This window comes from Pseudochaenichthys georgianus, chromosome 22, assembly GCF_902827115.2.
Source record: "Pseudochaenichthys georgianus chromosome 22, fPseGeo1.2, whole genome shotgun sequence".
NCBI lineage: Eukaryota > Metazoa > Chordata > Actinopteri > Perciformes > Channichthyidae > Pseudochaenichthys > Pseudochaenichthys georgianus.
In genome coordinates this window covers 5032528-5057353 of record NC_047524.1, presented here as the reverse complement: position 1 = coordinate 5057353, position 24826 = coordinate 5032528, and the positions used below count along the sequence as shown (strand labels likewise).

Here is a 24826-nt window from a genome sequence, read left to right as displayed (position 1 = left end):
GAAAGAGAAAGAAGAGGGGCCACACTTTACATGAAGTCTTACTATATAACTTTGTACTTCCTTTAACAAATCTGTCAACTATAAATGATATTTTTTGTTTATGGTTTGAATGCCATCCTGTAACTGCAATTTGATTCCTAAAATGTAGGCTACTTAAGCGTTTAAAAAATATTTATTTTAGAAAAATGTAACAGATATCTGTAGCCAATCAGATGTCTCCTTCCGTTTCAGCCAATCACGTATGCTTAGATTAGAGAGTTACGTAGCGTAATATCGGCGCAGTCTAATTAACATCAACGGTTCAACACCTGCCCGGATGTCAACCTAAACATGGCGTCTGGTAACCATAGATGTAACGGCCTTCAAAGTGTAAGTTAAACAAATAACATGTTTAACTTTTCGTAAGTGATTAAATGTTGTTGAATTATAAATGTTTTCTTAATATGTCGTTTAGCTAGCTACATAGCTAGCTAGCAAGTATTTTCATGCTAGTGAACTTCCTGCTTAGCTAAGTTACACCTTGCATTAAAGGTCCCATGACATGGCCATTTCTACTGAACATAATTCCATTATTGAGGTCTACTAGTCTAGTAGACCTCAACAATGGAATTATGATCAGAAACTTTTGGATTTGGTACATTGAACAATGTTCCAAAATCACATTGGTTTCTCATACAGCATCTCAGTATAGTATGTGTATTCACTCTCTGTCCTAAACGGCTTGTTGGAGCTCCTGCCCCCCCTCCCACTCTGTTCTGATGAGTCCACCAGAGTTTTACTTTTCTGTACTTTGAGGGTTTGTGACTTTGCAGACCGTTTACATGGATAAAAAGCTACATAACACACATGGGGACGGGAAATAACCAGAAAAGCACGACATGGGACCTTTAATGAAGCAGTGGTGTGGGAAGTATCCAGAACTTAATGGTACTAATCAGCAAGATGTAGCCTACTTCAAGTCTATAACTAACTATTATAAACGATGTCTTGTGATTAAATACTGCTGTCTATGTTTTCAGGCTGTGCTAGCTACTCCTTTTATACTGTTGGGTAGTTTTAGCTAAGAAGCTAAGAAAAACAGCCCTGTTTTCATTATTGTGGATCATTATAGAGGGATTTTCAAATTGTTTATTTAGCATAAGAAGTAGGAACATTTTCTCATCCTATAAAGGAACACTTCATCATTCAGTTAATCACAAACCTTCAAAATCAACTTCAACCAAACAGTTTTCCCTTAACAGGAAGGGGATTTAAAAAAAAAAAAAAAAAAATTGTTATCTGAAAAGTTACAAAAGCTGTCGAATGTAGTTGAAAGTACAACTGATATGTAGTGGAGTAGAAGTATAAAGTTGCATTTAATGGAAAACTGAAATTGAGTACCTCGCATTTGTGCCTGCGTACAGTGCATAGTAAATGGTTTTTGGTTACATTCCACCACTGGAATGAAGTTAATGTAAATTATGTTAGACAGGTAATTCAATCTGAGGCCGAGGGAATGGCAATGTGCAGTCTTTGGTTATGGAGCTGTTTGGTCCACTGCTGCATCTCTTGAAGTGATCAGAGCCGAGAGAAGAGCAGTTAGAGCTGGAGCCAGCACCCTGACCAGGAGAAGGTAATGCATTCACTTCACTTAAGCATTCAACTTGCAGATTCCTGCGTTTGGCACTACAACAAAATCCAAAGATTGCTAAGTCCTGTAGTCTGATGTGTAAGTTTGTACTTTACTGCACAAAGAATAGTTAAAACATTTTTCCAAATGTTTTCCATAGTGGTTCTTTGTGCTATGTGCTGCTATATTAGCTGATGAAAGTTGCAAATACTTTTATATTTGGGGATTTTAATAAATGCATTTGAAACTAAAATAGTTTTGTCTAATTGTATTCAATCGTAAATATTTTGGTGTGTATTAATAAATGTATTTTGTGGAGAGAGTAATTCATATTATAAATCAGCAAATAAATGTGTGACCCATCTGATTATATGCCAGAATACACCTAACCCTAACTGCTGAATTAAATTGACGATGGCTAGTTTCAATATGCGGATGGTCTGCTGATTGGTCAGTTACATGTGCTGATCCTTCAGTCTGAAGAATTCATTTCTTAGGGGGATTTGTTAAAAGCTTGGCCTATGTCACAAAGCAACTCTGTCAACAAAGTTCTTTATTCCAAGGGTTTCCTTTTCCATTGTGTACGTCTCAGACTGCTGCCTCCCTCACCATTCGCACACCAACCTGTTCATGCCAGGAAGGTTACCCCAGAAGTATCGAGCGCGGTGGGCAGCGGACACTTCCTTGGCATCAATCATCACCGGGTTGCACTGAAATCCAAGTAAAGCATAGGAGAAAAGACATCAGGACTCAAGGTAAGAGAGTTACCATTTCATATTTAGTTTATCTAGTTTATGGGGATAAAATGCTTGTATTTTAAATGTACTAAAATCGATATAGGGTCAGGTGAAGTTCTCCAAAATGTCTGAACTGCAAATGCAAAATGGAGAGCAAAAGACAGCGTCTAAGAGTACATCAAACATAGCACATTAAGATTACATCAAGAGTGTCAGTGCTTCCTTCTCATGATCTGTGTCTAGAGATAATAAATGAGTGCCACAAGGGGGCATTCATAAGCCATCAATCGTTATGTCACTGGCATCACATCACACTGTATATATAATAATACATCTTCAGCAACAAGTTCAGCTGACCTCTAAAAAGCGAGATATGTCCCTCTTATCGCTGACGCCCATGGCAACCACGTTTTCAAAGAGCCAGAAGAAAGGGCGGGTTTCCCCCTCCTTTGGCCGAGCCTCGTGGAGCAGCCTGTAAAACTCAAAGAAGAGGCGGCCGGTGCCCTCTGTGGGACAAAGAGAGGCATTGAACAGGGTTGAATATACAGTAAAGGGCACATACTTATATTTCGATGATCTGTGTATTTAGATGATCAACTTGTTGGTATTTGACATGATCGGAATCTAAAACAACATTACAAAGAAATGTATTAAAGTGAACAGTAAACTTGCCAAAAAGACCTTTCCGTGCAGGGTTGACTATAGAGAGGTCATTGCATGGGCTTCCACCAATAACTAGGTCAAAAGGCCCCCACTCGTGTATCTGTTTAAAGAAAAGAAACAAAGTCAGAAACACAGAGATAAAGACTGAGGCAGTATAGATAAAGGTATGCTCCAGCACTAAACATTTAGCTTTTCTGCTCTGATTCAGTAGCTGCCTATAGTTCTCATTATGATTGGTTTAAATATGTTTCATATTTAAAACTGGAGTAGTGACCACTAATATCATCATCTCTATCTCATTTGAGTTTACAGTCTGTGTTGCCCTTTCATCCAAATATAGTTTTCTTCATCTTTTTCTTTCCTTTTTTTCTCTTATTGATGAATCTGTGTTTCTGTGTTGGTACAGGAACATGAAATGATTTGCAATTCTTGGATTGCCTAACAAAACAATCTGTAGTCATAGCTCGGTGCGTTGTCCCTGTATTTACTCAGTTGTTCAATAGTTGCTCATTTACAGCGTTTAAGCCACAGACATACCTGTGCATGTTTACTCTTCAAATCCCACATTGTTAAACAAGTCGTAATTGTGGGATTTGAAGAGTTATTTTGCCAACTACCCAAAACATGCAAACTTCACAAGACCCTAACCAAAAAAATGAAACTCACATGTTTGCGTGTGACGGTTCTCACATCGCCAACGTACATGATGCGACCCTGATGCCGGACGATACCCACAGTGATGGAGTCCTCGCACACTTCAGAGGCTATATAACGATCCACTTCGATGCCAAGGTCTTTCAGAACCAAAAGCCCTGCACAAGACGGGGTCAAAGGTCAGACAGAACATAGTAAATCTGAGGACAAAACTAATTATAGTGCACAATGAAAAGCAGAAACTGATGTGTAGGCTTGGAGCTGTATGTAGCTGAGTTAAAAAAGGATGAGGTGTCTGGGATAGTGTAAATAAAAGTTTATGTGAAACTTCATTTTTCCATATTTATTTAAGCTTTATTGCAATTAAACATCTCCTTGCAGAGGTACAACTAATCAAATTGTAGACAGGTCAATTTTAGATCACATCGTGGGAATAACATCAAATATAATACTCATGTCCTCATATTGTAGAGCACATATATCTCATTCTAAAATGTTAATAACCTTCCTCCAACTTCTTTCAGCTATTTTTAAAACACTTAAAGAGACCAGCTCCCCTTGACCCAAATCAGTTTGCCTAAAATGTCTTGCCCCAGATGCAGCATACCCAAAAATGCCAGATGTGGACAGATGGCAAGAGTAGGTCTTGCAAGATAATAAAAGACAATTCTTTCCACGTCTACCAATACGAGTTTATATCACATATTGAAATCAATTGATTAATTACAAAAATGATTGTGAAAATGTTGCATTTAATAAGGAAGCTGGGCATTTGTTTTTAATTGATACAAACAGAAAATGTTATAAAGAAAGGCGATCCACTTTTTGTCTAACCTGTTGCTATGCCGTCAAATAGCGAAAGGACCCGAATAGGCTTCCTCTTTTCCACCATGACTGGGGGGTAATCCTTTGGTGCTTCCTGAAATATATCACAGGGAGAGAGAGGGGGAGGCAGTGAGACGCAGAGGAAAATGCGGCTCCTTGGTTAGTGGGATTTATATCCTGAAGGTCTATAACTCACAAAATCTTGGTCGTGATTATTTGCAAAGAAGTGCTGGAGACGGCTGGGCCAGTCACTGCGACGCCCGAGCAGACCGAACGCGTTCTTCGGACTACACATGAAGCAGTTCCACGGGTCCTCGTTGATGGCCAAGTGTGCCGCGCCCTGACCCACGAGGAGGTCAACACACTCCACACAGAAACACCTGAACACATGTCGAGGGGGTTGGTTAGTACAAGAGATAATATTATACTCCAAGAAGACTCTAAACATCAGTATTTTCCAAAGGTTTATGTGGCAGTATCCATTGGTCAGTTCAGTGTGGGTCAAAGATCTGGTTTCATTCAGTAACTCGTGATTTGTGTTCATTGTGGGACAGATCTTACGATCCAAGCATACTGTATGAAAACGTGCCTTTTCGGTTGTGATGGTGGATATTTTTCAGCTATATCCGATATGACAGATCGGATGGAGATTTGGACTTTATAACGGGTCTGCATGAAGCATAGCTGAGAAACGGCTGTGACAGATTCTCTTTTCATTTCATGGGGGACTGGGTCTCTCTTCTGTATGTGCCACTAATGCGGTTTTGTTTGTTGTTCGGTCTGTTTGTCAGCATGATTGCGGATAAATACTGGCTTGACTTTTATGGTACGTGGTGGAAGGGTGTCTATTTTTGTATTTCGTTCTACCAAGTTGTCATGAAATAGTGTCTGCTCCTGTAACTGTGAAATGATGTTTCTGCCAGTCCTTTCATTTCAATCCACAAAATGTCCATGCACCTATTTTTAGTCTTTCCACTTCTGCACATTTATAAAAATACATGTGCATAAGTGGAAAGACTGTTCCTTCTAGTTACGTCATCTTGAAGCAGCTTCTTCTTCACCAGTTTGTTGGCATCTGACTCGGTAATTTCCACCATATTTAATCTCAATCCATATACTTTTCAAAAATGTGCATTGCACTAGTCGGAGGCCTCCCTAGTCGGAGGCCTCCGACGGGAGGCTGCCACCCTCGCCCTGGCCAGGAAGGCACAAAAGTATGACTGGCACATCCTGCACCACACCACAATAACTCCAGCACCTCCAAACAGACTCAAGTCCCGCCACCCCTACAACATAGCAGCTCAAGAGATGCTCAACTCCACCTCTGAGGACATGTCCAGAGATGCATGGTTGGCAGCAGCTTGGAAGCAGGAGTGGGTGTCAGCCGGGCCCTCCCGAATCCACCGTTACATCTGGGACCCAGGAGATGGCACCATTGGAGGAGACGACCTACCGCGCCGGCAGTGGACCACTCTAAACCGTCTACGAACTGGGGTCGGTCGCTTTAAAACCACGATGAAGACGTGGGGCTTGGCGGACAGTGCGGCATGCGAGTGCGGTGACCCTGAGCAGACCGCTGTCCATATAATCACCATCTGCCCCTTATATAGACCACCCTCGGAAGCCAGCCTCTTCGACCTAGGACCAGAGATGCGGGCATGGCTACACGACACCGAGTTGGACATATAACGTTATACGAAAGAAGAAGAAGCACTAGTGGATGAAAGCTTGCATCAGTCACGCGCTTTCTTTTGGCTGATTTTCTGTAAATTCAGTTGACAACCTGACATTTGTATACTTTTCTTAGATACCATAAAACCATACATATCTCTTCTTCCTGCAAAAGTTGCTGGCATGATTTACATTTAATTGTTTATAAAGACATTGTGGCTTTTTTACCACCACCTTCACCAGACAGTAAAACTCAGAAGTCATCTCACCGACAGCAGTTGTTGTTTCCGCACATGAGCACCTCTCTTCCTCCGCAGCAGATCGTGCAGTATGACTGATAGCCATCGTCGTCATATTGATATGCACATTCTAGGAAGTGGTTCTGTCACAAGTAGAAACAGATAAGAGCAGATTGACATGTTTTAAGATGCAACATGTCATGGGTGCTACTTGACACATGGAGCTATGGCTTGTTTTTTGACACAGTAGTTGATGTTGAGTCCCCGACTTTGAATGACCTCTATGTCAGCTTACCTTACAGCTCTGGCACATTCCTCCAGCAAACAGCGGGTGCTCCCGGCTAATATTCAGACTCCCACAGGAGATACAAATGTCTGCAGAAAGAAGTGCAGCATGTCAGTATTTTAAAAGGGGGGCGGTCAAAGATGTGTGAACTCGCTGCTGCGATGCTCCAAACTTCACACTTCATTACAATTATTTGAACAGCTGTGAGGCGAAGATCTAATGAGCTTAGCAGGTATCTATGTTTGGAGAGGACTCACAAGAGAGCAGAAAATCATGGAAATATGGTTTCTACACGTTGACTCTTTTATTGTTTTATTAATGTTGATGCATACATTTCTGCTTTGCTAGGCAACGACAAGGGCAAGTTTAAGGCATGTAGGTGTTAACTCTGAGAGGCTGCTTCAAGCCAGAGAGCTCAGCGGACACATCACTTACCCTCTATGCTGCGGCACTTTTGTCTCACTTCTTGAACCAGCCGCTCTGGAAATACAAAACATGAGACGCCTCCATGAGTTATTTAGGATTAACCCTCAACATAAATGTGCGAGGTCAGCAGTATCTCCTTTTAACCTACAGAGTGAAGTTGTTGTAGTTATTTATAATCATAGATCAGAAGAAGGAAAAAACAACATGACAATGAATAATATCCAGCAACCATCTGTGTAAATGCAGAACTATAGTTTTCTTATGATATATATACAGTAATTCTGACTATGTAGAAGAAATGCTAGAAGTTAATTTATTGGCCCATTTTTAAAAAAGCTTTTAAAGAAGAACTGAATTGCAGGCCTCTCTGGAAAAGATGATTCATGTAAGTTAGGAGCCACAGAAACCCTAAAACTGACCCCTGTGGTATACCAAATTCTAAGGGGAGATACTTTCATCATAAGAAGAAAACAGGATACATTTTAGGTCCAGTTTGGCAGTAAATCCATTCTGGCTACTTGTTTTTATGAAGGACTCATGATGCATTATTATCTTTAGCAATAGGCGCGTTCACACCAAGTACTTTTCCCACAAAGGTTCCTGAGAACTACGATTTAGTTGCGTTCACACCAAAATGTCCCAGGAACTAAATTAATTCTAGAGAACCTTTTTTACCCCCTTTTCCGTCCCTGCTAGAGAGCAGGGACTTTCGTGGGAGAAAAAGCTTCCTGTGTCTGATTGGCTGGGCGGAATGCAAACCACGCCCCGTCAAACTCCCAAGAACTTTTGTGAAGGCGCCATTTTATTATCCTCGCATTGCATTATTAGCATTAGCCCAGCGCAGAAACGCAGAGAAACTAACTTATGACAACACAAAATAAAACATGGGAGCTGTGGAGATGAGGAGGTGTCGGTGTTCTGGCCGTTTACTCGGAAGGCTTCAGTAGAAGCTGCTGGGAGTCCCAGCAGCTTCTACTGAAGCCAGTCCCCAACTCCGGGGACTTCCGGCCGGGGACTTTGGGCGGCAGTATACGCCGTGAAGTTGTTTTGTGGCCTGCCAGTAAACCCAAGGCAGAAGATGAAGAAGTGACGTCCGCGGCTTAATTTGCCTAATCCTTCACCAGGAACTAATTTCCGGTGTGAACGCGATCTGTACTTAGTTCCTGAGAACTAAAGAGTTCTCAGGAACCTTTGTTGGAAAAGTACTTGGTGTGAACGCGCCTAATAGCAGTATATGTACATGGTGCATTGAATGCTCCTGGACTAGTAATGAGTAGTAAATACGTAATGAGATGCTCATAGATCTGACTCAGAATTAAGAGCCCGAGCCGGTGATGCTATTTATAAAAGTTGTTTGGAAATGTAGTACGGCTTGAGCCTTTGTGTATCGTCACATCACTCACTTCCATGTGAAACCTGCCTCCCTAATGGACCTCTTGTCCACACACTACTTCTGAGACCACTTACTCTAATGCTGAGTCTGTCCCATGGGGATGAATACAGAGTTCATGACTCCTATTTAACCCAATAAATGAGGCACCTTACCTCGTGTCCTCTCATCAATGATGTCCTTGACCTTGAATTTCTCTGTTGTGCTTTTGCGAGGCTTTTTGGCTGGAGGAGGAGTATAGGCTGCAGCTTCAGGCTCCACCCACATCTCAGGGTAGACTTCCTTATATGGGTTACGCTCCTCTGGGGGGCACAGCATGTCAAACAATTAAAATGACAAGCAAGAACATGAATAATGCAATTACACCCCTAATTTAAGAAATGTGTACTTGAAGAAATCCATTAACAGCTTTTATCTGTGAAATGTAAAAGAGATTGACTTCCTCTCACCTTCTGGGGGCTCTAAAGCCTTGGGTCCAGTGGGTTGAAATCCTGTCATAGCCCAGTCAATCATCTGCTTGTTCAGCATTTCCACTGATTTGGAGGTTTCTGTCTCATCACTGTCGGGGCAGGCCATGAAGGCTTTGCCTGCCCGGGTGCTAGCCGCCTGAAAACAAACAATATTAGAAGCTGAAGTTTATCCTCGTCACAGAAATATAGTCCAGTAAATGATCCAGTGTGGGCTCAACCAAAGACATATTGATTTGATATCCTAACAATGATTTGATCATTTTCTCTGTATTCCACATCTAAGCACTTTACCGCAGTACATTTCAATGCCTTTTAATGGTTTTATGGAACATATGGGAAATTAACCTTACAATTTATTGCGGCGTGTTAAATCAGAGGAAATAGTTCCAGTGCTTCATTGCCTGTAAAACTACAATTATTGTTTTACAACATGTTAATGAGTGTGCTTGCAAGGTTTTGATAGAAGTACTTAGCACTATTGTATGTATAGGGCAGGGGTTGGCAACCCCTGGCACGCGGCACCGTAACCAGTGGCACACTAGGAATAAGTGGAATAAGTGTGCAAAATATTTAAATTGTATTTTCGGATTCTGAACGAGACCGCCGCCAGAGCGCGTCTCCCCGTTACCTGCAGAAGGAAGCCGTGCACGCAACGCAGCCCCGCTCTCTTTATCTCCAGGTGACTTTCTGCTGCTTTCCTCCGCGGTGCTGATCGTTTCACCACGGAGGAAAGCACTTCACAAATTGCAGTACCCATAAGGAGCTGTACAAATGCCGCAGTTTTTGCGTGGCTGTGTATTTAGTTGAAAGCCCAGTGGTGATCTGCTCATCTCTCAATATGCTACAAAGGGGCGGACTGGCCATCTGTGTGTTGAACTTTCCTGTCGGCTCCCAGACCGTAGTCGAGGAGGGCAGAAGCAACAAGCTTCAGGTTCAATAACCCACCCTAGCTTAAATGGCTGGAGAGAGGCGAGCTCTTCTTGGGAGGCCGTTGCATTTATTTAGCTGTTCTTCTGTTTCACAAAATACATCACAGACCTCTGTTTTTCTGCTTCCTCGTTTCACTTCCAGAAACATACACACGTTCTCTCACTGTGGCTCTACCATCCACAAACACACATGCACAAGCCACACCCCTCGCTCTCTCTTAAAGGGACAGCAATCTCATCTCACTCTGCATGACCCTAATATCATAACATGTGTGCTCTGGAGAATCACAGAACGGACGATCGTCCTTATCATTATGCCGTTCAAACCAATTATTTAAATGTTTTTGTTAAATTCGGCATCATGTATGTTGCGCTGACAGGTCCACACACTGCTTCCCCGCAGCGAGGCTCCCCCGCCCTCCTGCTGAGTTGACAAGCGTCAAGCTTCAACAACCCCCCCCCCCCCCCGTTGATAATGCTCGATCGTCGGCACGCTGATAACATTTTTTTTTTTTAAATGGCACATATCAAAAAGGTTGCCGACCCCTGGTATAGGGCATGGCTGGCAGTCTACCCCTGATATCAGACTTCATGCTAAAGCTAAGTGTCCATTGGCTTGAGCTTAATTTTAGCGCACAAACAGAGAACTGGTCTCTCGGCTTTAAATGTATGCCCAAGTGAAAACAACTGCACAGTGATGTATGTAAGACACATTGACTACACTAGCAACTATAACTATTACATTTGCTGTTAAAAAAAAACAGTTGTGTAATGTTTTAAGCAGGTCAATCAATAAATGCTCTTATTCTCACCTGTAGCACCTCATAGATGGCTTTCTTGTACATGGGCTGCTTGTTGTAAGTTGGTTGGTGAAAGGCATTACTGAAGGAACTTAAATGCATGAGTTTCTCTACACAGACCTGTAGAAATACACAGAACATTACATTACTTCACATGTTTGAAGAATTGTTGTTATTGGGATAAAAGTCTCTCTGCATTGATGAGAAATGGAGAAATGACGTCATATTGATACAAAAAAAGGATTATAAAATATGTGGTTGTCACTCTCAATTTAAGGCTGTTAAGCTTGATTTCTGGTGAAAAATTGACCAGAAACATTGCCATTGGCTCTGAACGCTCACCACTGAGAACTTTCCGTCTCCAAACCACATGACCCATCTGGTTCCCTCGGCCGCTCGGCTCCGCCCTGTCATCCACCAGGAGACGACGCGGCCCGGCCACCACGAGAAACCTCGCAGCTTCCCCCAAACCAGCTCGCCGATGCCAAACCCACGACCGTCCTGCAGCCAAAACGAAAAACCAAATCATCCGCACTGTTTAAACTTCATAGTTGTGAAATATTTTCTAACCACTGTCTGCTTCAGTTTGTTGAACTTTGGGTTGGTACATTCAAGTGAGAAACGTTTTACTGCCATCAGGAGCTTTACAAAATGTACAGAGTTCAGCAGGCTCGTTATTCAGACCCTCGATTCAGATATGATATAACTCTCCAAAAAAACATTTGACAGGGAAAATCAAATCTTATGAATGGAAACAAATGACGTACAGACAGGCATGTAATAATCGTCAGTTGAGAAAATTCTAGAACATTTGTAAATGTAACGTAAAGGAAGAATATGCATCGAGTCGAACGACGACCCGAAACAATGCAACCTCTTCAGCACCATGGAGACCAAAGTTAAATAAAGAACAAATGTAATAGAAGACGATAATATAACACATCATATTTAATATACAAAGCCTATTATGCTATACTACATACTCAACACTACAAATTGGGGCTGGAGATATGTGATTAATTTAATTATGATTAATCTTATTAACAGTGCAGAACAAATATTTAACTCTAACCATCACACATGAGAAAGACGATACAAAATAACAGTTTGCTATCTTTGCTTAAAAAAATAATTCCATTGATTTAAAAGATTTTCAAAATAGTTGCTGAATATTTTTTTGCTGATTTCCTTACCGTGACATCTCTAAAATGAATCTTCACAGATAATCCTAAAACTGAATGCATAACAAACTGTACATTTTTCTTCAAACCCTTAATGTCTATGCAAAAGGACACGTTCACAGATTATTAACATTGAAGTTTGTTTAAAACAAAGTGAAGCACTTTTTTATATGTTCAGAAAAAAAACATATAGTATACATTTCATATACAGTCAGAACTATACCATGCTTCTGAGTGAAATATGCAAAACCCATGCAACACGCTTTGTGCTGCATATCCTCTGCGTCATTTCAGCCCTTTCTATTAAAAGTCAACATGACATATTTAGTATTTTTTTTAAGCTTTCTGATCTCTAGTTGTAAAACGCCTAAACTTCCCAAAACATGAATGGCCGCTTAACTCGACATGGATTAACCTGGCTTTAGACCAAATCCTTCTTCCAATACAGAGCTCTGTTCGTCTACAGCCGATCATTAATCAGTGTGAATCAATATCATCAATCTTACCTCATACTCGGGCTCAGTGTCTGCAGGCTTGGGGGACGTCTTGTCTCCCCCCTCGATGGCGACGGGTTCGGGGGTGGTGGCCACGGTGGGGGAGGCGGGGTCAGTGGGCTGCTGCTGCTGCTGCTGCTGAGGCGGCGGCGGCTGATGTTGTTGTTGTGGCAATGCCGGCTGTGATTGCTGTTGATACTGAGGCTGCGTGTGAGACTGAGGCTGCTGCTGCTTTGAAGGCGCTGGGTGCTTGATTATTGAGACTTCTTCTTCTTTCTGCGTCTCTGTTTCGCTCTCCTCGTGATCCTTCATCGTGTTCATCGCTGACATCAGTTTGGACTTTTTCTCTGCCTGAAATACAGTAACGGCAGTGATGAGGACACGTCTTTCAAAGGATGTGTCCAGTGTTTGAGGCTGAGTATTTAATACAAGCTGGATACTTCCTTTTTTTAAATATAAAAACAAATTGAAAATACTTAAAGGTGACATGTCATGCTTTTCCGGTTATTACCCGTCCCCTTGTGTGTTATGAAGGTTTTTATGCATGTAAACGGTGTGCAGAGTCAAAACCCTCAAAGTACACTCTGTAGCGAGTAAAACTCTAACACAGAGAAGAACTCTCCAAAACGCCTCGTTGGTGAAACGTCATCATCCATTTGATTCTTCCGGGTACATCAGGACGTCATGTTGTAACCGGAACGAAATGGACCAATCCGTGGAGCCGTTACGTTAAGTCCGCGGAGCCGTTACGTTAAGCCCCCGCTGATTGGTCCAAATTGACCAATCCACGGACTTCCTCACACACACACACACACACACACACACACACACACACACACACACACACACACACACACACACACACACACACACACACACACACACACACACACACACACACACGCAGCTCAGCTGATGTCTCCTCCGGGCTGCTGCTGATAACAGACAGTTGGGATCGCGGCGAAATTCTCTCTGCAGACCCATTCTCACAGCGTTTATCAACCTTTTTCTTCTCAATATCAAGCCACACTTATTGTTTTTACTTCGGCTGAGACTTTGTGTGCTCAGGGTGAGTTTGGCTGTGTTTCGCTGTATATCGCTAAACAAGGAAATCACACCTCCACGGAGCTCAGCGCGATTCACAACGTGAAACAATCGGACGTTGTGAATCACCCCGAGCACACACAAAGTCTCAGCCGAAGTAAAAACAATAAGTGTGGCTTGATATTGAGAAGAAAAAGGTTGATAAACGCTGTGAGAATGGGTCTGCAGAGAGAATTTTGCCGCAATCGCAACTGTCTGTTATCAGCAGCAGCCCGGAGGAGACATCAGCTGAGCTGCGTGTGTGTGAGGAAGTCTGTGGATTGGTCAATCGGAGCACACTGGGAGGGGGGCAAGAGCTCCAACGAGCCGTTTAGTGGAGAGAGTGAATACACGTAGTTTACAGAGATGCTGTATGCGAAACAATGTGAGTTTGGAAAATTGCACAGTATTTTTCTATTGTAATATCCCTCAACAATGGTATTATGATCAGTAGAAAGGACCATGACATGTGACCTTTAAAGAAAACAAAAAACAAATTGTTAATTCAAAAAGCTGTCTAAATATATAGTGTACAGGAAAATAAAAACTTAAATGCTGATTTTAAATCAGGAAAAATGATAAACTCCTGCTCTCAAATATACAAATAGGACTGTTTGAAAAAAATCATCTCCCACTAAAGACCTTTGCGAGTGATACACTTGATAGAAAAGTCTATAACAACAGGCAGACAAAAATAAACTCTAAATGTTCGATTCAAGGCCCAGGATAGGTCAAAGAAGAAATAAACTAAAATCTGCACAAGCAATATTTGCAATCTTTAGGTGCTTTAGACAGTGTTTAGGTGCCATGCACACACGTTTTTTTAATCTTTTTAAAATATTGAGATTTTCCACATAGGCACTACTAAATAAACAAGACATATCAGTTTGGCTGATAGGTCATACTTCCTATTTCTGCCAAGGAAGATTTGTTGATTTGTTGCTAGGTTTTCTTTCTGTTGATACTAGTATGGGACATGGGCAATACACAGGACGGGTACATGAATGTGTTTGGCGTAGGCCTGCAGTCATTGAGTGCCTATTATGCAATGTCACACTTCCATTTCTGCCCCCTGGTTTATGTTTGTCCTTATTAAAGTTAGTATTATTATAGTTCTCTGTGGGTCTGTCACTGTTATAGCCTCTCTCTCTATCTCTCTCTCTCTCTCTCTCTCTTAGCCATTTAAGAATTGTGATCAATGAAGCTTCATGTGCAAAGCATTTTTACCTGGTTAAATAAAGGATATATATGCCCCTGTATCAAAAGGTTCTACCTGTATCATGGCCATGCAGTACTCTCAATTCAATTGCATTACTCCTAAATAAAGTATAAATAGAGGCTGATAGCATGTGTAGCCATTTAGCTGTGTAAGTGAAGAATCTTGATTGTTGGAGGCTGACGGCTTTTTCCAACATGCTTTTATCTCCATTCATCATCAGCACAGTAACTCTATAGTGTCCCGAGATGAGGTCACTGGGTTTGTGGTACCTGACACTGTTGGGTCGATCAGAGAGGACGAGACGCAGCCGGGACTTAAGCCTCTCACTGTAAATCCCCAACAGCTGCACTTGTTCTGATGTCTCTCTCCCACACACACGGTAGGACTCACATGCACACACATGCTAACTTTCTTCTTTTCCTCCTCTTTTCTTTTCACACACACTGACGGAATATATATATGTCTAAAGTCCCATATATAAACACGTGTTAGTCCTACTATAGGCTCCACGTGAGAGCCATGCTGCACAGCTGTGCTTACGTTCCTCAAGTGATTCTCAGGACACGCACGCACGCACGCACGCACGCACGCACGCACGCACGCACGCACGCACGCACGCACGCACGCACGCACGCACACACACACACACACACACACACACACACACACACACACACACACACACACACACACACACACACACACACACACACACACACACACACACACACACACACACACACACACACACACACACACACAGAGTAAATGTCCAGCGTGGGATCGGAGAGCCGGAGTGAGAGCACAATCCTCCATCCCAGTGTGACACTCGTAAACAATAGAGCCTTTAAGGGGAGGCGGTGCTTAGATGGCCTGGGGAGGGGTTTCGGTGCAGAAGAGTAGAAACATGTGCTCTTCAATCAAGAGGCTCTGCTGTGGTTTATAAATATCTGTACTGTACTGCTGGATGGATAGTTCAAAGCCATATGTGTTAGGCTTCCTGGCTCCAGCACAGGCACATTGGAGTTAGTGTTCGTTAGTGTTCACATCCAAGCAGCCTGCTTAGGCTAACAAATGTCAATTACACTGCTAACACGTGATGTGTATGGGGAGAAACAATCTGTAATCATATCGGAAAGTGAGGCAAGCAGTTGCTGGAAGAAATGCGCTGACAGAGAAAAACTTCAACGGGAGTTTTAATGAATTTATTTAAGAGTGAGTTGCTTCATCGTCTAGTATGGCTGCAAATAACGATTATTTTCATTTGTTTACTTTCCAAATTAATGTAATGATTGTTTGGCTTATAAAATATCAGATACAAGTAAAACATGTCCTTCCCAGTTTCTTAAAGTGTAAGGTGTTTTTATCATAGCAAAACACAAAGATATTAGGTTTAATATGAAAACTGCATTTTCTGCCACTTTTAGATTATTGGTAATCAAAATAGTTGGCAATCATTTTCCATCACGTTTTGTTAAACTAATATTTGTAGCTCTATTGACCAGTAACCGCATCTACTGTATAGTGGGGGGCAGTAAAGCAGCCAAACTGCTGTTACTGGGCTAATTTTGGCGCTTTTAGGGTCAAACTGTCTCCACAGTCCCTTTTTAGTCAGAGCCAATAAGAAAGTGACGCTGGAAAAGCCAGTGGGGGAGGAGAGAAAGTACAGTGGCTATAAGAACCAGATATTTGTCTCTGGACCTCTTCCCAGTTGTAAATGCCCCCCTTTTCGGGGCCTCGCAGTGTGAGTGCAGCTCCACCAGCAACACAGACCCTCCGAGTCTAAAGAGGAAAGGAGGTAGCGGGAGGTAGACAGAATGCGGTCTTTATCATTTACACACGCCTGACATTTACACACGCCTGACAGCTCTGAAATACCACCACTTATATCCGCTGTCACGCCGCGCTGAAGACAAATACCAAAAATGACAGCAGACATACTGAAAATGTAAACACATGGCAGAGTAAATGTGTTTAACAACGTCACAGGGAAAAAATCTACACTTTCTCCCCCTGGGAAAAACAATATGCATTCAATGGAAAACCAAACCTCAGTTGCTGTTTTGACATACATGTGTTATGGATAGAGTGAAAGCAGAAGCTCTTCAGGGCTCTAGCAGAGTGTAGAGGCATGTTGGGTGCACAATGAGGGATAATCTGACTTAAAGTCTGTGCAGCATGATACCCTGAGGGCTCAGGGGTGACGGAGTGCACTGTGAGAAAAAAGAGAACAGATATTAGTCTCTGGGGTGTGTCGATGATACTTTTGCCTCCAATCTTGGCTGTACTTGTTAACAAAAAGGTCACGTTCACAGCGTAGCTTCAGTTATTTATAAGACTACAACTGCCTATTATAAGCTGTTAACATTACGAGGTACAGTTATGAGGCTCAAAGCGTCAAAACATTGAGCATAAACCCTGAAAACTCCCATCTAATGCAGGAATGAAAACAAAAGGCATGAAACAAATCAGACAAAATAAGTTGTTAAAACAGTAGTTCAGGTGCAATCATATCACAACAACCAAGCTTTCTGCAAACTGATTAAAGGTAAAAGTTAGATGAAATAAACTGTCACTAAACATTACTTCCTCAGACAGCATGACAGCGAGCCTTTGAAGCAACACAAAAGATGTTGACCTTTGCATGCAGTAGTGTGTCATGTGCAACAGGCAGCAGAGACGCAGCAGGAACTGTTTTGTGTAATTGTTTGATGGATTTTACAGTGACATAGTTTTTCAGTGCAAAGAAATAATCTTATCTGCTGAGCAGCACTGCAAACAATTAATAAAAACTTCCTTAAGACACGACAGGTGTAGGTAACTAAAGATGCATCAGACAAGGAATGCAAAAGCTGGTCTTAAACCATGAAAAAGTGCTGCTTTTAAAAGTGGAAATGCTGCCTGAAAAAGTGCACAAGTGGCAGTTTCTGTTCATTCATTAACCTGATTTTAGCAGATCCCTACAAAGGCTGTGTATTTCATGAGCGGCCTTGGGGGGTCACACCCAAATAGACCATCTGGTTCTCATTGTATTGCGTCCTTTTAAGAGATAATTAGGAATATTACAGAGTCAGCCATGAATACATAAACAGAATCCCCCATGAATCCACAAGTGGAGTTGTAAAAAAAGGCTCCCTGTAGAGGCTGCTCCGTTTCCTCCAAAGACCTTTAAAATATTTTCAAGTTATCAAATACCTCCTCTCGTAGTAAATCCATGGCCTACATTAAACAGAAAAAAGTACACACTGATAGCAAGTAAAACGATTTGAGGCCTACACAACAACTTTTTTCCCAGTAAAATGTTATGTAAGGTGAATTCATGGCAAAACAGCAAAATCCTTTTGGTGAATATATCCACTCTGACATTTCTTTGCCTTTTTAAGAAACAGGAAATAGTTTCAGCACATTTTCACCCCACGGGAAAAACTTTTTCACAGAGGCAACTTTTTTCTCCAAACACGGCTAAAGCCTGCTCACTCTTCCTTTTTTAAAGAGACGGTTTCCCTTTAAGCTGAGCAGAGCAGATGGTCCACGGCAACTCGTGGAAATACCTGAAGTCAGCATATTCCCCTCGCTGTAAGCAGGCTAATCAGACATGCACACTATCCCTCCATGTTACCAAACAAACAATGCAGTGCACATACCCATACACACCAGCGCGCAACCTTCATAATCCAGTGTGGGGCTTGAGTTTTTTTTCACCCCCACTCTCAGGGTAGAAGAGATCGCTTAAAAAAAGAAAGCATGAACATTTCTTTGTCTGGGAATTCAGGGTCAGGTGATTGCCGAAAGGAATTCTGGTTGGCTAGAGAGGACTTGCAAAATCCTGGCAGCGAGCCAAGAGGCTGTCTTGCAAGCAGGGCTGGAAATTTGCTGCAAACCTCATCTTCACCCTCATATCCATAGCACATAGTTCATTTCCATAGTTGGGGGAGGGGTCAGGAGAAGAATGGGGGAGGGAAAGGGAAAGGGAGAGGGAGAGGGAGGGACGGAGAAGTCCACTGTAACTCAACGCACATGAACAAAAAAAGAGAGATCCCGAAGAAGTGTACGACGGCAGTAACCCTTTCAGCCACCATGTCCTCCCTGCTGCAGAAACATGCAACAGCAAAGCTCTGTGTCAAGAGCAAACTGAAACTCGGCATCACATTACTCCCCCGAAAGCAGGAAAGGGCTTTGATGCCAGCATAAATCACTCTTTTGTGTAAATTAAATCAAAGCTTGCTATTCACCAGATGAAATAAAAACCGAATACACAGAATTGACATCTTACAAATCCCCTTAAATCTTAGCCTTGTACGGCTACTTGTTCCAGATAATCCACCTCTGCTTGGTAAACCTGAACTGCCTGATTGCCTCATATTTTACGACATCTCACATGTGGGACCCTGGCATGTCTTGCTAATTTGGCAATATTTCTTCCCTGGAGACATTTTTATGGCCGCTCTCTGATCCCTCTCTTGAGTCGAGCAAACGGGGGCTTGGGGGAGGGCAGAAGAGATGGAAGACCCCATGTCGATACTACGGAAACTCCTCATTATGAAAGAGAGGACGTTGCACTACATCATATTACTACCAGGAGTCATATTTAACACGACTAAGTAATAGGTAATGCGGAGAACTCCATATTTATCAGCTTTAACATCAGGCTGGCATAGTTGCTACTATTCATATACAAAGGGGAATACAAGCTTGTGTACGTTATCACATTTTCAAGAGATTTTCTGAATGCAGCAAAAAATATCAGTTTGTTGACAATAAGCTCCATTCGGTAGCTCTCCATACAAAATTACATTTTCTTTTCTCTGAATACCTAAAGCACTTCGTGTGTCCTTGACCTTTGAAGGTTGTCAAAACAATCTCACCAAAAGGTCCTTTTGGCAGCTGGTCTGAATAAGTTAAGAAGATTCTAATGATGCAACCTAAAGCTCCGAAATACATACTAAAATGTAATCTGAATAACTCGGTATAAAATAAATCGTCCTCATGAAATAAAAATACTGAAGCAGAATGGTGCATATCTAAGGCTTCTAAAAAAATCAATTTCCCATTGACCAATGTAGCGACTAAACTTCCATAAATAAAGTGTCTGTAAAGGCTAAACTAGGCTCATCACCTTGAGTCATTCCAAATAAGAGTTCATGCTGAAGGTAAAATGTCAGGATGTTTTATATAGAAAATAAAACCATAACCAAAGCAGCACTATACGGTCATCAGAAAATAGCTGAACCTAGCTCACACTCTTCAACATCCAAACCCTGGACTTAAAACCATTATACCACACCAAGGTGACAATTTACAGAACGGATAACCAACGTCCAGTCTACACAAATAATTACAATAATAGCAATATGACTAAAGGCTAACTAAGGTTTGGCTTCTGCAGTGAAAGCGCTTAAAGTCAGTCTTCATTTAGAGCTTCTAGTTGAAATCTCTGAACTTTTCAGAAAACCGCTGTTGACCTCACCGTCTCATGGTGTAAAAAGTCCAAGAAACCGATGGAAACGGATGCAAACGGATATGAAAGTGTCTATTTTCCAATGGCAGTTGTTGATATGTTTTCAAGATATTGTCATAAGGTGCGTTCACACCGCAGTACTTTTCCCACAAAGGTTCATGAGAACTCTTTAGTTCTCATGAACTAAGTACAGATCGCGTTCACACCGGAATAAGTTCCTGGGGAAGGATTAGGCAAACGAAGCCGCTGACGTCACTTCTTCTTCTTCTGCTTTGGGTTTACTGGCAGGCCGCAAACAACTTCACGGCGTATACTGCCACCCAAAGTCCCCGGAGTTGGGGACTGGCTACAGTAGAAGCTGCTGGGACTCCCAGCAGCTTCTACTGAAGCCTTCCGAGTAAATCGCCATAACGCCGACACCTCCTCATCTCCACCGCTCCCGTTTTCTTTTGTGTTGCCATAAGTTAGTCTCTCTGCGTTTGTGCGCTGGGCTAATGCTAATAATGCTAATGCAAGGATAATAAAATGGCGGCTTCACAATTTTGTTTTTTGGAGTTTTACGGGGCGTGGTTTGCAATCCGCCCAGCCAATCAGACATAGGAACATTTTTCTCCCACGAAAGGGGGGTAAAAAAGGTTCTGATTAACTCATTTTAGTTCCAGCTCTTTTTGGTGTGAACGCAACATTTCGGAATTATATCGGAACTAAAGTGGGAAAAGTACTGCGGTGTGAACGCGGCTATAGAAACAAATCCCATTTCTGCTGGGAAAACAATGCAAAATGGACACAGGTCCTGAATTAACAACAACATTCTCGTGGGGGAACAATTAATCATTTCAAGGCTTTTTCCTGTGCTAATACAATGGACAAGAACAAAGTCAGGAAATGCAGGAGCTCACTGAGCCAAGGCCCTGGAAATCCACTGAAGTAAATGGTACCTTCATGAGATATCAAATGACCCATCAAATACACTTGGCTGTGAATGCACCACAAGCCCTATCTTTAGCCCCAGCAGCTTGTGAACCTGTAATCTACGGTGGCTGGGAGAGAGCTGGGGTACTCACCTCCGTCTTCCACTTGGCCAGCCACTCCTCTCTGGTCCTCTTGTTAATGTAATAAGGGTCACCAGCCTGGAAGGTTATTCTGGGCATGGGCCTCTGACGAAGGCTGATCTCCCAACCAACTCCCCTCTTGCCTCGACCTGCCTGTTTAAGATATTAAAAAAAAAAAAAAAGTTAGCTACTTGTTCTTTATTCTTCGTGTTTCTCTTATAAGGAAGCATAAGGATTTGTAGTAAATATGTCACCTGTCACTAGAGCCTTATACACTCTAGTTAATAAGTGAGGAGATGGGGTTGTCTCATTTCCAAAAAGATGAGGACTCAAATGTTGGTATGCCCTTAGCTTGTGATTGGTCAGGCAGTAAGAAGTCATGCCACAGTGTCTAATCACAACACCTGAAGGTCACCAGCCCACTGATACAACAAGCTTCCAAGTGTATTTGATATTTCAAATGTATACAGCATTAGGTACCATTCCCTACAAGTTCAATGGCAATGTTTTCTGAACCTTGAAGATAGTCGACGATGCAACGCTTCTAGTCTATCAATGGTGAAACAACAGTTTACTCTTTGCAAGAGAGTAGCTAGCACAACAATTTAACAATACATAAAAAGAAGCTTAAAGGAAATGTTTGATATTTCGAGAAGTTAACTTTCTTGCTGAATGTAAGATAAGAATTGTTTTTGAACTTGTTTTTTCTACAGATAAAACAGGCAACATATAAGGTATTCATTGGTGAGTTTAAGGATGCTGGTTTGGGGGAGTTATTGTTAGGAAGAGGCAGGGAAGCTGTTTCCCCTCGTTATGTTAAGATAAGCTTACAGGCTCCAGCTTCATATCTAACAGAGAGAATGGCATCAATCTTCTTAACTCAAGCTTAAAAAAGCAAATAAGCGTATATCCCAAAATGACAAAACTGTGCCTTTTCTAAGGGGATCAAATGTACCGGTAACTCCTTGGACAAAGCCGGGCTCGCCGTTTTCCAGACTTTTTGCTAAGCTAAAATAAAGCTTAGCAAAAAGATATTCTCTTCTCTTTGCAAGAAAACAAATACTGTAGGTGTATTTCCCAAAATGTCCTGACCAGCTATAGTCATGAAGAACACTCAAACCTCCCCTCAAAAACCGTACAACCAGTCATTCAATCAACCTACAATCCAGGGTAAGTCATAACACAAAAGAGAATTGCTAGTTTGGTTGGTGTATTCATAACATACCAGTTTGTAGGAGTCAGGTGCAGAATGTATTCAACATTTCTGCCACAATAGCTGCCCTTTTGTCAAGTCAAAGCAAAGCTGTTATGCTTCTGTTCAAGCTGCAGCACAGCCATCGATCATGCTGGCAAGCAGAGGCTTCACAGTTTGTGGCAGGAAGGGTATTTCACCCTCACAAAGGAAGCTCCAGCCGTGGTGTGACAGACACCTTGAGACTTACATCCGCGAGAGAACACAAAGACTGAATGGAGCAGAAATCTTACCTCGGTCTTGACTGCAGCGCGCCGGTCCTCCTCCTTGTGCTCCACATCTAGAGAGAAGACAGCGACACAATGTATGGCCTGAATCATTCAATAGAGAAGGACATTTGACCACCTCCGTTATCCTTGTATCTGTGTTGAGACGAGGTGGCCTTAACCCACATAAGACATTTATTAAACCAATAGTGTTAAATAGGCCCTATTATGCTTGTAGGGGGTTTCCCTGTCCTGCAGTGTGTTGTATAGGTTTGTGTGCATGTACATGTTAAAGGTAATCGGCAAAGGCAAAGTTTCTCTAACACAATAGGGCCCGTTTAAGCTAACATCGGCCCATTTACTACTTGTTTGATCAAATGTAAAAGTATATATATTAAAACTTCTGGAAGAGCCACTCATCAATTTTTTTTTAAACGTCTGTGGGAGCCATGTGAAACTTGGATGCAAAGCAGAGTATGTGGAGAGGCTGCCCGGGTTATGATGAGTGTGGACCCGGTTCAGGTTTACTTTGGCTAAAGTCACACTTCTGACCTTATATCCCCCCGTCACGACACACAGCTGGTAGCTATTAGCAGGACCCCTCCCACCACTGACAGAGAGGCATGATGGTAACAATGTACTGCTTCTCTTGAACATGACTGGGGGAGTTTGTAATCTGCCTGCCAGTCTCCAAAGCCTCAACAGGATCAAGATATGAGTAACTCTCCCTACATATTTAACATGCAATAACTAAGTGTAGTATGGACATGATCCTACACTTATTTTGTATTGACCATGTACTCTTACCAGAGTTCCCGTTAGAATATTTTTTCGCCGGTCAACATGTCCGTTAAAGTTTAAATCTTCCGGACAAAATGAGAAAAGTGCCGGTCAAAGGTCTTCTTTGTTATTTATTGTGCTTTAAAACAAATTGATATGTTTCAATATTAAAAAAACTAATTATAGTAGATTAACTACATTATTCAAAAGTGAACAGTAATTTATAATAACACGGGAATAATAAACGGAGCGCTCAGCGCTCTCTCCTTCTCCTGACAGCCTGTATCATGCAGCTCGCGGATCAGTAATGAGTGACCCGACAGTAAAACTAAGCTTATCTATAACTAGTTCAGGTAGTTTGAGAGGTCATTAAAATAGCTACGTGTGATATTCTAACCTGAAGTGTGTGTTTTGTTCCGCTCAGCGGTGCTGCTGACGAGTCGACACGCAGCTCTCCCGCCAGTTTAGACTTTACTCGCGTTTATGTCCATATCGATCAGATCTAGCTAGTCCTAGCTAATGATATGACTACCTGCTTATTAAAAGACACCTAAACAATAAGCGTCGCTATGCAACCGGGTGAGGCCACAAAGTATAGCGCAGCATTATGCATTTATTTACATGCCCACCGGAACGCCGAGGCATTACCAACAGATCAACGCACAGTCAACCCATACAGGACATCTCTTTCTCCACATTAAGTGTTAGACATTAGAATTGACTATTCTTGTCCGTCACATACTATTCTTGTCTGTCACATAAGTGGCGCAAGTTGCGCAACTGATGCGGTATTGCACTAAATGGAAATTATTTTGAACGGACACTTTGACCGGAGAGATTTAGATTTGCCGGTCTTCAGCATATTTTACCGGTCGTAGTCCGGTAATTACCGGCTAACGGGAACTCTGACTCTTACAGTACCTATACTGCACATTTGATATTGTAATACCTATAAGGCAGGGGTGTCAAACTCAAGGCCCGGGGGCCAAATCCGGCCCGCGACTTCATTTAATGTGGCCCGCAAGAGCTTTCAAAGAATATAATACGTTTATTATACTGTTACATGCCACTTTACTACATGCAAGTATGTTGCCCATAAACTACATGTCCCACAATGCATCTCGTTTTGTGACATGCGCGCTGAAGAGACTTGCAATTATTTGCCCTGGACTTTTCAAACGTAGTTAGTTATTACCCTATCTGATAATAATCCAATTCAGAAGCAATAATATAATATAATACATTATTTTATATATATATTTATATAGTAACAACCGGCCCTTTGAGTGCAACCATAATGCTAATGTGGCCCGTGATGAAATTGAGTTTGACACCCCTGCTATAAGGTAATCCCTAACATTAACATTATCATATTTTACGAGGAATACTGTTTTGGCATTGT

The 24826-nt window shown here is 42.0% G+C and overlaps 1 protein-coding gene and 2 long non-coding RNA genes across 8 annotated transcripts in view; 2 read left to right on the top strand and 1 right to left on the bottom strand.

Moving 5' to 3' along the window:
- LOC117467874 (DNA (cytosine-5)-methyltransferase 3A-like) overlaps positions 1-24826 on the bottom strand; it is a 41861-nt gene that overhangs the window by 3784 nt on the left and 13251 nt on the right. For 2 of the 5 annotated variants that reach the window (XM_034111769.2, XM_034111772.2), the window contains 16 exons: positions 22672-22718; positions 21199-21339; positions 12387-12725; positions 11042-11200; positions 10712-10819; positions 8950-9106; positions 8656-8802; positions 7120-7164; positions 6694-6773; positions 6429-6541; positions 4685-4868; positions 4498-4582; positions 3676-3821; positions 3019-3109; positions 2704-2852; positions 2219-2319 (listed from right to left, as the gene is read on the bottom strand). In XM_034111769.2, the coding sequence (XP_033967660.1) occupies positions 2219-2319; positions 2704-2852; positions 3019-3109; positions 3676-3821; positions 4498-4582; positions 4685-4868; positions 6429-6541; positions 6694-6773; positions 7120-7164; positions 8656-8802; positions 8950-9106; positions 10712-10819; positions 11042-11200; positions 12387-12725; positions 21199-21339; positions 22672-22718 (2092 nt within the window). The remainder of the gene's footprint in view (positions 1-2218; positions 2320-2703; positions 2853-3018; positions 3110-3675; positions 3822-4497; positions 4583-4684; positions 4869-6428; positions 6542-6693; positions 6774-7119; positions 7165-8655; positions 8803-8949; positions 9107-10711; positions 10820-11041; positions 11201-12386; positions 12726-21198; positions 21340-22671; positions 22719-24826) is intronic. The other 3 variants (XM_034111771.2, XM_034111773.2, XM_034111775.2) reach the window with 3 other exon arrangements.
- LOC117467876 (uncharacterized) lies at positions 5-2290 on the top strand. Its single transcript, XR_004554409.2, has 3 exons — positions 5-369; positions 1468-1612; positions 2202-2290. It is a non-coding gene; the product is annotated as an uncharacterized lncRNA (long non-coding RNA).
- Positions 2283-24826, top strand: part of LOC117467877 (uncharacterized) — a 60381-nt gene continuing 37837 nt past the window's right edge. For both annotated transcript variants that reach the window (XR_004554411.1, XR_004554410.2), the window contains exons 1-2: positions 2283-2364; positions 14897-15055. This is a non-coding gene — a long non-coding RNA (uncharacterized lncRNA). The remainder of the gene's footprint in view (positions 2365-14896; positions 15056-24826) is intronic.